We start from the raw sequence: 14,826 nt of genomic DNA, 5'->3' as shown, positions 1-14,826 counted from the left end.
TTACCTTATGTGGTATCATGCAAAATCCATTATAGGTTTTAGAGCCAGATAGAAGTGGGTTCAATTCTAACCTCTGCTACCTAACAGTTGTTCGACCTTGATATTCTCTGGGCCATAATCTCCTCATGGTGACCATAACAACCACACTGCAAGGATGTGGTCAGGATTGGAGAGAGTACACAGAAAGTGCTAGATGTGCATTATACCTGCAACAACTGGCCCCTATTGTTATGTCTATGCCTCGAGGGAAAAAAAAAACTTCTTGAAATAAAATAACTATGATCTAAGTTAATTCCCTTTCACCTTATTATGAACTTTCTTTTAATGCCACCCTATTTGTTTTTTATCTTAATAAACGCCAAGTATCATTTTCCAAAAGGTTTTGAGACAATAATTAATATATGCTGCAAGATTTAAAGTTATTTAAAGATTTCATTCAAATAGAAATAATTTCACTGTAATGGGAGTTTATTCCATAGTGATGAAAAGTCCAAAAAAGGAAACTCAAAAGCAGTAAGGCATGTGGATGTTACGGAGACAGCTTTGGACTTGGAGTCAGAAGATCTTTGAGAAGTCCCAACTCTGACGCTTACTAGTCATGCCAACATGGGCAAGTTATTTAATAGTCCCAAGCAACGCTTTGCACATGTACAAGATGAACAGATTGGCCGATATGTTCTTCTAAGTCTAATGATGCTGAAGAAGAGGGATTTATGATGTTTATAAAATCAAAGCCGTTGAGCCATTAACATTTGACACAAGCATCCAGTTTCCTGTGGTTTAAGCCACTCTTGATGGCCTATCAGACTATCAGACCATCCACAGACCAGGAGCTTCCACTCTGACCCTGACCAGATCCTGACCCTCAGGTGGCAAGCTCAGTGCTGGGGAGGGAACCAAGAAAGAGTGAATGAGAGCATTCTTTCCTTCTCTCAATACCTCTCCACTCTTACCAACAATTTAGCACAGGGTCTGAGCTGAGAGACCAGAAGATCACTCAATACTTCTGATTCTCAAATCTGACTGAACATTAACAACACTGAGCACTGAAATTTTTACTTTAAATACTGAGTTCCACAACCCTAAAATATCACTGGGAGGAAACTCTGTTATATGATTTACAAGGGCTGGGTTTCATTTTGTAAAAGGTGGTGTGAAGCATCTTGGGTAACAACTTCACTTTAATGTTAAGCCTAAGAATATATTCTCTTTAGCCTATTTCAACTGTATTTGAAGAAAAATTTGTTCTTAAGTATACACACACCCTAAGGTAATTGACTGGATCAACCATCCCGGCTTGCATGGACTCCACCTGCTTTAGCTCTGAAAATTTCACATACCAGGAAACTCCTGGGTCTCTGGAAGGAGGGACAGTTGGTCAGTCTACACAAACACACACACAAACACACACACATGCACACAACCCTTAGTGTGTTAGAACAAAGTACAGATTAACAATAGCCCTCTCACAAAGCATCACCACTAAGATGTCATCACTCATTCAAGTATGGTCACACTCACAGCCTTCTGACACCACTGGGATCCACAAAAATGCAAGTGACATCATTAAGCTGACTATCATCCACTCTAGTAGAGTCCATGCTACGAATACTTAAGTTTGATAACCAGCATTTCAAAAAAAATTATTTTGAAGCCCTTGCCTCCCAAATGCTATTTGTCCACTTTTCTAAAACACTCAGGCAATTTTTGAGGAATTCTTTACCATTTGACAGTCTTTTTAATAGTTTTATGGCTTGTAATTTTTTGTTACAATTACTTTCCTCTAATGATGTCATGTGAAATTAAATAATAGTATAACAAAAAATAATTAGACAATGGTCATGTCTGTATATAAATGAAAAATTCAATTATCATTTCATTTAAATAAAGCACTTAATAGAAAGCAAATTAAATTAACTTGGAATGGCATATATACACCAGAACACATGTCATTCTGCATTTTAAAATTAATCATTGATTATAAAAAATAAAATCAATCATTGATTTATAGAAATCTTTCCCAGAACCACAGTATCACACACAAATACACTGTTTCCAGCTGCCTGATGGAAACATGAGGCTCTAAGATCAAATCACGATCATACAAGCTAAAGAGCATCCGTCTGCCTAACACACACTTGGTAAGTACACACATCTCCTTACTCGTGACATTGCTAGTCGTCTGTGGGCAGAACAGCTTGGGCCGCAGTTGGCAGTGCTGTTGGAGCCGGAGGTAGGGTAGGGGGAAACCTCCTACTGACTCCAGCTCCACACACTAAAGAACTAGTGCCGTGAGGACACTACTAAGAGGAGGAAAGGTCATATAAATCCTTTCCCTCTGAGCAATTCAAATCTTAGAATGACTGCCACCAATCTAAGCCAATGGTTGCACAGCATTCTTCACTCTGTGAAGAGCTTAGCAAAACAGCAAAATAAGGAAAGGCCTTCAGGACTGTGGTCACCATCCTTGACATGAACAATAGGCACGCCAGTAATATTCTCCTCCTTTCATGCTTCTGACATTCAACAACAAATGCACTATCTAAGCACACCTGGAATAAAACCCAATAGAGGAGATGCGTAAAACTGCTTTGACCTGGCATGATTTCAAGGCCCTAGTCTTACTACCACTGGCTTTACAAGCAGACAATCAAGGAAGACCTCAAAATATGACACTGTTAAGCAGAAACAGCAAACATTTCCAAAGGTCTGTTTTATGATCTTGAAAGAGAATCCAAAAACTGACTGAAAAATATTTTTAACAAAAAACTTGCTTTTTACAATATATTCCTTTTAGTATGATTTTTGAGTAGTCTTACCACAGCACTGTTCTGCAAACTTGAGATTGAATTAAGACTTACTGATTGTTCATTTAAATCCTGGGAGTCTTCCATGTGGTTTCCTTACTTCTCCTGCCACTCCTAAGCAGAAGCAGCTTCCTTCAATTAAAAATGGACTATCTAAAACAAAAAGATGAAAACAAAGGGGAAAAATGAAAAAGTTATCTTTTTAAATTAATGTTAATTACCAAAACTATGATTTACGTGATAGTTCGTCATCGGTAACCTGTAAGCATTATCTTTAAAGAACAAAATTCAGTAATATTGTTTCTATATCTGATAGAAATAATGATCTTGAAAATCACATCATGGTAAAACTGAGACATACAAACAGCTACTCAGGAATCCTACAGATAAACAAAACACATCTGAGGACAACTTTAGAGATGAAGTCTATAATAAACAGTCCACTATTTTGCTGAGAAGTCTGTCATTAAGCAATTGACAGATTAAACATTGAGTATGCATTAACCATTCACTTTCTAAATTACATAAAATTGAGAAAATATGAGTGGGGAGGATATAGCTCAGTGGCAGAGTGAGTGTTCAGCATGCATGAGGTCCTGGGTTCAATCACAAGTATCTCCATTTAAAAAATGATAAAAATAAATTAATAAACCTAATTACCCCCCCAAAAATGAGAAAATGTAATGTGTATTTTAATATGACAGCTTTCTGTTACAGGAAAATGTGTCTGAATTACCAGATGACCATTATTCAGTTCTAAAGAATATGTTATAAAATGGAAATGCCAATTTTAAAAAGAGACTGAAAATAAAACTATTATGATAGAGAAGGTATTACAGATATATACGGGAAGGACAATTGATCAATAAACTATGGTGAGACAATCAGGTAACCACTCAAAAAAATTCATCTTTACTCCATACACTACAGTTAAAAAATTTCCAGGCAAAATGAGTTTAAAAAAACTCTAAGAAACATAGGCATATGTGTATTTTAACTCCCAATAAAGAATTTTACAATAGAAGCAACGAAATGTAACACAAAAAAGCCACACATCCCCTTGAACATATAACACAAATAATCACACACATAATTAAAAAACACATGAAAATATAAAAAGAAATATCTACACAAATATCAAACACAACAGGCTAATGCCTTACAATCCAAATAGAAAGGCACATACACCCCTATAGAAAATGGTCAGTCACCACAAAACCAATACTCAAACTCACTAATAAATGAAATACTCTTTAAAAGAGCAATGATGCATTTCTAGCCCTTCAAATTCTAATTCTAAAAGTAAAATTAAAAGAATATGAGGTTAAAAAAAGACTTACATAAAAAGTATGTTGATCATAGACATAAGCATAGATGTAAATCGTTAAACTCACATTTCAAGGAGTATTTAATGACACCAAAAACTTCTGAAAATATAATTTAAGTGGAAAATAAGTACTCCAATCAGCAGAAACAACATGTTTCCAACACAGTTTATCAAACATTCACCATATGCAGGTGTTGCGCTCAGTTTTACATACTCCTACTACAACCAGGTAGATGTGGTTTTAACTTCTTTTCTTTCCTGCTTTGCAGTATGTTCTACAATAAACCTGACTTTCCTTATTAGAATACAAGATGCTTTAAAAATTACAAAGGAAACTTAAAATGTAAATTGTTTTATGCATACACAAACACAAGAGACAGATCAAAGATTTTTTTCAATTTTAGGAGTTAAAAGTCATAAAACGGTCATGGTAATTTACATGTATGTAATGTGACAGTCTCAGTAAGATGCTGATGAAAAATACTCCAAAACCAGAAAAGTGTCATTTTAAGGAAAAGCACAATTTTAAAGTGCATTTAAGATGGGGAGAGGGGAGGGTATATATTAAGCACACTGAAAGGTGTTGTGGTATACATATGAATTCAGGAATTGTAGATTTAAAGATGTTATTCTTTGTGTTGGGAGTGGGCTGAGAAATGGTAACTAGAAGAAGCCCCACTCTTCGCCGTTTACCTCACACTTCCATCTCTTTTCTCCTGTCCTCCCCCATCTCCTTACGGATTGGTTCCTCACATCAAATCTGTGTCTCTTACTCTGATCTGGCTTCTTGCTGATCCCTTACTTGCTCCTCCCATCTTAGCAAACCTCCTGATCCTTTTCCCTGCGCACTGCCCCCTCCCACAGCCACCAGGGCCACACTGGCTCAGCCTCGCCTTGGATGTGGTGTCGGCCACCAGTCTAACTGATACCAACCTGCTAAGACTCAGCACCTGCCAGCATCATGAGCCCCCTCCTCCTCCAGGAAGGAATTGTGACGGATCATCTTCCTTGGAGCCATTTTCTCCTCACTATCTGGTTAACAAAGTAGCCCAGTGCTCTCTTAAAGGGGAGACTCTGATGTTCCTTTTCATTCTAACATATAGATGGGTAAGGTGAATGGTAAAAACACTGTACCGCTTTACAAGCAGAAGGGACAATGGATTCAGCTACGTAAAAACATAACAAAAACTTTTGCATTTCTGAACAGAGAAAGACAGCCCCAAAAGTAACAGGACACAACAGATTATGAAAAATATCTTCAATAAATATTGTAATTATAAGCAAAATGTGAAAAAAACTTCAATAAAAATTGTAAGTGATTAAGCAAAGGTATGACAATACAAATCTCTATTAAAAATGTAAATAATAAACAAAGATTTGGAAAAGTGTTCACCTTCACAGTTGCCAAAATATGTAAACTTAAGGAACAAGTATACATTTTGGGTTCCTATATACATCTTCAATAACTCAAACCATTTTAAATATTACTAATGCCCGGTGTCAGAAAGGATACAGTGATAATAGTGCCCTCATTCAACTGCCAGTGATAATGTCAAGCTTTCTAACATATTTAGAAAGAGATCTGTCACTGCATTTTAAAACATGTTTAAACTCTTACCCATTAACTTTCTCTAAGGAGTAAACTATCTCCCCCACTAAAAGTCACAGGGTATTCACTACAGTGTTATTAATGATAATAAAAGCCAGAAAGCCTCACTTTTGTCAGACATTGATTAAACAAATTATGGTCAATAAATGTAATATAATATTGCTTTAGGAAAAACATAATTATAAAAATGACATGGAAAAGCAAAAATTACTGATTGTGTATTAAGTGAAAAAATCAGAACAATATTTTAGCTCTGCTAACACTCATGTAATCTAAGCATGTACCTGGATATTGATTTAAAAGAAACATTAAAAATAAACATAACTTGATACAGAATTGTATCTCTGGCTTCACATACTTTGAATATTGCTAACTTTATTGTCTGTGCAGTAAATTAAAAAAACTTTTCCATTATAATACAGGAGCACAGAGTAAGTAAAACCAAAATGATACTAAAATGACTTTACAAGATCAGTTAAAAGGGTAGTAATCAGTGAAAATGAATTTTCTAGGTAGCAGAACCTTCCTCCAAGTGGCCTCTGCAGCTTTCTCCATGCAGTAAATTTCGAAGCTGTGTATTCTTTAAGCTCAGGTACTCCGTATCTTATTTACAGAGTGTCACCTACAGCACCCAGCTCAGTGCCTGGCAAGCACTAGGTGGCTAACAAATATTAACTGAACCAATGACACAATTAATTAGTGGATGAAAGCATAATGTATCTGACGATGTGAACAAAAAATGTAAACAGCCACATGATTTAACTTCTGAAAATTCTGTCTCAAACAAAGGGCTATTTTAAGAAAAATCCTGTTTTGCCCCATGTTTTTCAGGCAGAATATTGTAATTTTTCAGAAAATTCAATATAAAGAATTAGTCCACTAGGTATTTTCCTATTTGCCTGACCTAACAATAAAATACAATAACATTACTTACTGCTGCCAATTTAACCTGTTATTTACTTTTAACATAGCATGTCATTGTAGTTTCCTAAGGTTGCTATAAAAAAGTACTACAGACAGGGGGGCTTAACAAGAGAAATGTATTCTCTCATACTTTTGACAGCAAGAAGCCCTAAATGAACACGTTGGCAGGTCCACGCCCTCTCTGGAGGCTCTAGAAAAAAATCATTCTTTGCCTCTTCCTAGTTTCTGGTGTTTGCCGACCATCCTTGGCATCCCCTGGCTTGTACATGCATCACGCCAATCTCCATTTCCCGGTCACACGGTATTCTCCCTGCCCATCTCTCCACATGGCCTCTTCTGGGGATGCATCCCTGTGTCCAAATCTTCCTGTTCGTACAAGTACCCCAGTCATCAGATTAGGATCTACTCTAACCCAGTAAAACCACATCTTAACTTGATGACACCTGCAAAGACCCTATTTCTAAATAAGGTCGCATTCACAGGGAAGGGGGTTAAAACTTAAATATATCTTTAGGGGGGACACAATTCAACCCAAAACATATGTACAGTTATCACACTAAAATGATTATTAAGGTGTGATTAAGGTTTAAATGTAATAGTTCCAGAAAGGATACACAAGAATGAAATTGTGGATATTGGTCATTAGGAAAAAAGTGATCATTTTCTAGAAGGACCACCGTCTTAGGGCACCGATGATAACTCAAGTGAAATTAAAAATTTAAGACTTCAGGAAAGCTGTTGAAGCATAAGAGAACGAAGCAAAAACTCTCCTTTTTCGTTAACCTCTGGTTCAGAATCTATTTAATGTTCCAGCTGGGAAGCTATTTGCATCAATGTTCCATGTTATAACATAATACTCTGCTTTATATTTCCTTAAAATTGAGATTAATTGTTACTTAGTTCAACTGTTTTACGGTAACATGAATTTCTTTCTTTGCCAAACACACTGAAGTACTAAAACATTATGAGCCCGGTGATTTTATATTATTGAACCAAGTAAAACTACCTGGGTTAATTGCAGACACAGTATTATTTTACATCATAATTTAGCAACGGTTGTTATGCTAAGTCCTTCAACATCTAGCTTTCACAAATACATAAGAAAAGGACAAGAACACTCTGCGAATCAAGTAGGAGAAGTATTACCTCATAATACAGATATAAAATTAAGGAATAACAGTAACCTCATGCTGTTTTATGAGGCAATAATCTAGTTCCCAGCTCTATTTCAAGGCCATTTCCCCAGAAAAGGTGAGTTTAAAGCAGGAATAATAGTGACCTCACCCATTCCATGTTAGATTATTTCTTCTGAAGTTAGGTTTTCAATATACAGAAAATTGATCATATCCTTTTCTTGAACTGTGCTCTAGACATGAGGCGGAAACTCCCGTCTCTTAGAAAATCAGAATTTAAAAAATTAGCAATTCTTCTAATTTAAATATATAATGAGATTGCTATATAAAATGTTAAAAACAATTCCCAGAAATGGAATGAGGTACTGAGACGTGGTCCAGGTGGTGGACGGCAAGAGACCCCGCGCCTTCAAGAAAACGATGCTGACGGAATTTAGAGGAGTTCGTGGAGTTTGTATGATGTAATCCTAATCCTCTATCTTCCTAATCAAACCTTCAATAAAAACTGGATTGCCCAGGCATGATTTACTCTGGCAGAATAAATGCAAATGTGAGCGGGGTGGCTCTCTGTGCTGGGGCTGGAGCTGGCATGGGATGCTCCACCTCTGGACGACATACACAGAGGCCTCCCCACTGGTCCCTAAAACCTGCTGCCTGGGCTTTGTCATCCACAACTTGCCCGCCCCTCTCCACATTCAGTAAATCACCAGATCCTATCAATACCTCATAGAGTTCACTCAGATTCTCTTCTTGCTGCTACCAAAAGCCATCATCGTCCTGGGACTGGAGCAACAACCTAAGGACACTCCAGTCCTGCTTCCTGGATCTCCTTTTTCCCAGTGCAATCAGAATGACCATTTTAAAATAAAGATCTGACTGCCTTCTCTTAAAACAACCCAGAGCTTTACCACTTTCTTAGGAGAAACTGGAAGTTCTTTCATTGGTCCCACCTGCAGCTATGGTCCGCACATCCCTCTGCCAAAATGTCCCATGACAGGTAACCAGCAGTCAGGTGCTTTTGCTCCCTGGGGCCATGGACCAAAGCGGGAGTCCAGAGGGAGAGCTCCATCTTCCTTCTCCCAAAGATCCACACCTTGTTCCACTGTCCTCGCCATCCCCTCACCCTGTCACTTCCATCACACTGCCCTGCAGCCGAAAGGCTGGGGATTCCACCAGGAGCCTGCTGTGAGGATATGTGCACAGCAGAGGCTGTTTGCTTCTTGCTGAGGTGCAGAGAAAAAAGGAGAGGGAAAGAGACTACACTCCTCTGCCCGTGTTCCAAATGTCTAGTATATCCCTAGGGAAAGATGGAACGATGGCTGCCTGCCCAAACGTGTTCTAGCTCCTGTGCAGACTCTGGAATGGGGTGACGGAGGTGCATGGTTAGTCCCACCCATAGCCTCCGGAAGTCCCTCTTAACCTAGCTGGGGCTTTGGAGAATTTATATACACGTGCAGTTTCCTGGGCCAAGGGAGGATGTCACTCCATTATATTCCAATACAGCTAATCTATTGTTTGACATACAGATTTTCAAACTGCAAGTGAATTTTCAAAATCACCTGTATACAAAACTAAGGTTTGCTGCATGGGGATATATATACATCTATTACACTGACCCATATTCAGCTTATAAACCATTAGGTTCCCCGGGGCTTTTCCAGTTCCACCAAATTACTTCTATCTAATGACTCACAATGCCTTCCAATTGTTTAGGATGCAGGGCTGGGAAAGTACCAGGTCAGTCCTCCTTCAGTGGCAAAATCTCTAGGATATAAAACTTGGGGGCTCTTTATTGCCATGTGTAAAAAGCTGGTCTACTAGGGAGAGACAGAAGAGAGCTGACCCAGAAAGAGAAGTAGAAGCAGCAGGAGATGGCAAGAAAGTCCTGGCAGAACTGAAGTGCCTGGATCTTGTCACTTCTAAAGTCTCACCGTTTCTCTGCCCTTCTTGCTGCTTGGTTGTTAGATTCTTCCTTGGATTCCATGAACAATTCTCATAATCTCCAATTAAATTTCTCTCCTTTATTAAGCATATTGCTCATCCCCCCATAAAACTGTAATTGTACAGGAAGTCTAACAACTTACATTCCCATTACATTATTGACATATTATAGCTGGGAATAACCATCAGGAGGGCATTGCTACCAAGTCCTCTGCACCAAGTTACCCTCGTTGCCCTCCAAATTTCATCAGTTGGTCTGGGAAGCTGGGTCAGGCACTGGCTGGTTCCAACCGCTCAGGCAGCAGACCAGAGAGGGAAGCCAGCAGCACAAAGAACACCCAGCTCCAGTTCTATGGCCAACTGTTCAGAGAGGTAAGATGGGCATTCTGTGATCAAGCACATGACTCTCTTCCCTGCCTGTACAGAAGGAAAACAGCAAAGGTGTCCAAGAAACAGATCTGGGTGAACAGTAATGCCTGCCTTCAATCTCTACAACCAAGCTACAAAGTAGATGCTGGGGCTATTTTTCAACTGTTTATTGAAGACAGGGCAGGGACTTTGCAAAATGGTCCACTGAACACATGTTTAAAAAGAATGGGGTTGATTTCCCATGTTGAAAAATTGTAACAAGCTGAATTTCATGATACTCATTTGGGTCCTTAGTGATAGGTTCATTAGATGGCAGTAATCTTCCTGGAGTTATAAAGTATGACCGTTTGATTTTTGACAGGCAGGGCCAGCCAAGGGTTTCTATTTGGTTTGTGTTTGCTAACTGTTGATGGTTGGTTAGTTAGATTAGAAAATATAGATGCAGTTGTAACTGGACAGTCCCAGAGAATTCTGAGCTTGGGCAACTTTTGTTACACCTACAGATGCTCAGACTGACTCTGGAAATTGACTTTTCTTCTCGCCCACTGCCCCTGTTGCTCCTCTCAACCGACACTTTCTTACAACAATCCGCTTTTTTCTCAGCCATAAACCTCTCTTCCATGGCCAGGAACCCTTTGTGATGTAGAATATATGATCACATGCATGACTGAACATACATCTGCTGGCTTAATACACTTCTTGAGAAAAGTCTGTTGCAATTTGAAAGAATTTAAAAATACATTTCCTAAGTTTAGTATTCAACTCTTGAAACCTAGATGTCTAAAAGATAGTTTTGCTGGAGAAAATACAAATTTAATGATTCCAAGTAAAGACTTTTGGAGAAAATAGGGCTACATGTGAGTCCTTGCTTTACCACTGGATAACTGTGTGGCCTTGGGATAGTTCATCAATACCCCTAAATATCATTCTCTTCATCCATAAAGTAGAAACAATAATATCTGTATTATATTTTGTTAGGATTAAATGAAACCACGCACTTCAAAAATGTAAGTCATTTACTAGTTACAGAGTGGAAGAAAATCTTTCTGCTTTTTTATTTTGCTCCTTACATGATGAATTAAAAAATATTTTTGTCATACCTATGCAATTTTGTTATACCTATGCAATTTCTGTGAAAATGATTTTTAACACTGCTCAACTAAAAATATTATACTAATCAGTCCTAGGTTCAATCCCCAATATCTTCATTTAAATAAAATAAATAAATATATAAACCCTAATTAACCCCACACAAATAAAATAAAATGAAATAAAATAAACCCCACAAAAATAGAATGGCAAATGTGATATAATTACAACAACATGTCTTCTTCAGATTTCTAAAAGTAAGATGAACAGTGACTGGAGTTAGGGAGCAACTAGTTGGATGATCTAGGCTGGAAGTCAGGAGAAGCTGGACTGATGTGGTGGCTGAGAGAAGCCTGGAGAAAAGGTGGATTTGGGAGATAACATGAAGAAGAAAGCAACAGGTCACAAAAAATATATGAACATACTGTAACCAATAAGGCAAATATAGCTTTTAGGTGCCACACCTCAATTCTTGAAAAATTGGCAATATGGGAAAGTTGAATGAAAAAGATAAGTTTGTATGCTATGTTTTTGTTGTCATTATGCTCCTTCAGGAAGATCGGCAGAAAACGATAGCAAGAAGCAATGCAGGAAGGAGGAAGTCTGAGAAGTTTGTCTCTTTTATTGATGGAGGGCTAGAAAAACTCAGCCCACTATCCAACTCAGCAAGGAAGCTAGTCATGTGATAAAGCCTTTGGGAAGAGAATAAAAGAAAATAATTACCTGTGATAAATCAAAACCTCAGCCTCACTCAAATGTAAATTCTAAATAGTTACTGCATCGCTAGCACGGAAACCTCAAGCCAAAATATTAAAATTAAGACTGATTCAGAGGTTTGAAATCCCTAGACTCCAGGGGAACAGATGAAAAATTGGTCCACAAGGCTCAAAGGATTATGAGAGAAAAATTCATCAAAAGTGAAAAGCTCCATCAGGAAACAAAACACCACTGAGACAACAGATGCAACAATTGGGGAAATGGAATCCAAAAGTTTGAGATTAAAGACAATCTGAAAAAATATCATATAGTAAATATGCTTAAATCAGGTACAGACAGAAGGAATAGAAACAAAATTGAAATAACCACACATTATAAAAATAAATGGACAAACTTGGAAAAGAACCATGAAAGTGTTTTAAAAAATATATTGATTGAAATTTCAAAAAAGAAATGAATGAATTAAACAGCAGATTAGATTCAGCTAAAGAAACAATTTGTGAAGTAGAAGGTAAAACTCAGGAAGTATCCACCCCATAAAGGAAATTAATGAAAGCAAAACCAACAGCAACAACACAAAGACAAACATATTTTCGCCTCTCAAATTTTCCATATCACCAATTTTTCAGGAATGAAGGTGTGACACCTGAAAGTCATATTTTTTTATTTTGGGGGTCAGGGATCCAATATATAACAAAGTAAACATGAGAGATATAAAATACAGCAGTAGATACAACTTACCTAAAGACAAGTTACATGCCTGACTTGTGTCTACAGTGAATAATAGTTAAAGATTTAATTAAATATAATGTTACTTGCCTTCCTAAAATCTGGGACACCTAAGGAGAATTTTATTCATCTAGATTTTTAAATTGAGGCATCTAAGGAAGTTTGGTGGAGGGGCAGTAATAGCTTAGTGGTGGAGCACATGCTAGCATGCATGAAGTCCTGGGTTCAATCCCCAGTACCTGCATTTAAAAAAAAAATTAATAAAAAAGTTTTTTAAAAATAACAAAGTGCAAATTTAAAAAAAAGAAACTTTGAGTACCTTCTTTTAATAAATTTCCCTATAGCATCAAAGCATTCCACTGACTCAGTAATTGCATTAGAAGTAGGATCACATTTACAGAATTTTCCAAAGCTTCCAGAAATCCAAAGAAATTCCTAAAGGCTAACACTGAAAGAATTCAGAAAATACTACCTCAAATAAATTTGATGTTGCGGTTTAATTCCATGTTGTACTTCCCAGCTTTATGTTCCGAATTTAAGGGCAAACTCAGACAGATAGAAAGAGACAGGATGTGAATGGAACCCACAGCCATTTCTTTGTCAGGATTATGAGGAATAGAGAAGTAAATGGGGTTTATTAACAAACTGATCCTATGGGTTTGTAGATGCAATACCTGAAGCTTCTTAGCGCCAGTGAATAGAACCACCTACTTCTCCTCTTTCTCTCAATTCTTCCTCACATATTAATTTAAAAAAAAATCTACTTTTCAGAACTTCCACACTGGTCTTACCCACCAGAACCACAAAGCAGAAACTGAATCCCACCTTCCTATGTATGGCAGGCTATTAGATATTAAGAAAGTACTATCACTCATGTCATTCCTAAATCTTTTTTTCCTCAAGTTAAGTACCCCTGGTTAATAAGACCACATCTTTAATAAAAGAAAGTCTTTGTTTCCCAACAGGGATTATCAGGAAATTCAGTCAGCCACAAAAGCATAATTGCCTAGAAAATGCATTACATGGAAGGTAGATGTGAAATAGATCACAGTACATCATTATTTTTAAACCATTCCATTATAAATTGACATTAAATCAATATAGATCAGCATGAATGTATACTAAATATCACTTTCATAACCCAGCCAAAAAATGGAAAGGAAATCAAACTAGCTGAAATGGAAATGGAAATGAATAACAATAAATTATGAAAGCAGTTAAGAATGCGCCTTTGAGAAAGACTCAAGGGGTTTTGTTTGTTTGCTGGTTTGTTTAAGACCGAATTATTCTTTGGAAAAATTAAAGAAAAAAAAAAAAAAGACTAATGATTAAACTGCAGGAAGGTTTGATCTGCCTATGACTTGGCCATGCCTGGACCTGTCTGTAGAATCTAGGTGTTCCTGTCCCAGGGTTCCAAGTGCTCTTGGGCCTCAGGACTCTCCTGGGAAAGAACCTTCTACAGGGAGACCCAATGAGCCATAAAGTCAGAGCCAAGTCTGAGCCCTAAATCTCAGGGCTGCAAGAAAAAAAGCAAGGAAACAATAAACCAATAAAACAACTGTTGACTAAACTCTCTGGAGAAGAGGTGGAAGGCAGATGGCATCTCCATATTCTCTGGCTTCTCCGTTGCAGGGGCCATGATGGGGGAAGGGGCGATAACTTTGCTCATTGGAAGCTACCAGTCATTCAATCAAGGAGAAGTGAGGTCTGACCTGGAAAAATACTATTTGCTCTTTAAACATGACTCTTACAGCTTGGAGAAAAAAAATGAAGAGGGTGAAGAAAGCTTGGGAAAATACTGGTTAAACTAGTAACAAAAAGATCACAATGAGTAAGATTTAAAACTGTGAGATTTGAAACCCGGAAAGATGACAGAAGAGTAGAATAATCTGCCCCCTCTTGGCTAAACCAAATACAAAAGACACCGGTTGTAGAGCTGTGGATGCTGGTCCCTGCCATGCTTTTGATAGTGCTCTCTGTTCCAGATCTAACCAGGGCTTCAGCCAAGTTCTTGTTCAAAGGCTTGAACATACTATATGACCTCCTGAAGACAGACACTGCTGTGGCTCACATTCGACAATCCAACAGGGCTTTTAATTCCTGACATTTTTTTTTTTTCATGGTCATGAAAAAGAAAAATACAGCGAATTTCTTTCAAGGAAATACCTGATATATAAATTC

At 37.6% G+C, this 14,826-nt stretch overlaps 1 protein-coding gene across 10 annotated transcripts in view; it reads right to left on the bottom strand.

Annotated features, from left to right (window-relative positions):
* Positions 1 to 14,826, bottom strand: part of EYA4 (EYA transcriptional coactivator and phosphatase 4) — a 282,139-nt gene that overhangs the window by 212,390 nt on the left and 54,923 nt on the right. For 8 of the 10 annotated variants that reach the window (XM_032484950.1, XM_032484955.1, XM_032484954.1 and 5 more), the window contains exon 2: positions 2,820 to 2,960. In XM_032484950.1, the coding sequence (XP_032340841.1) occupies positions 2,820 to 2,894 (75 nt within the window). In that variant the 5' untranslated portion in view covers positions 2,895 to 2,960. Of the gene's footprint in view, positions 1 to 2,819; positions 2,963 to 14,826 lie in introns of those variants that run through there. The other 2 variants (XM_032484951.1, XM_032484953.1) reach the window with 2 other exon arrangements.

The sequence above is a fragment of the Camelus ferus genome, chromosome 8 (assembly GCF_009834535.1).
Source record: "Camelus ferus isolate YT-003-E chromosome 8, BCGSAC_Cfer_1.0, whole genome shotgun sequence".
NCBI classification, from domain to species: domain Eukaryota; kingdom Metazoa; phylum Chordata; class Mammalia; order Artiodactyla; family Camelidae; genus Camelus; species Camelus ferus.
Note: the sequence above shows the minus strand (reverse complement) of the source record. Positions and strands in the feature narration are given on the sequence as shown.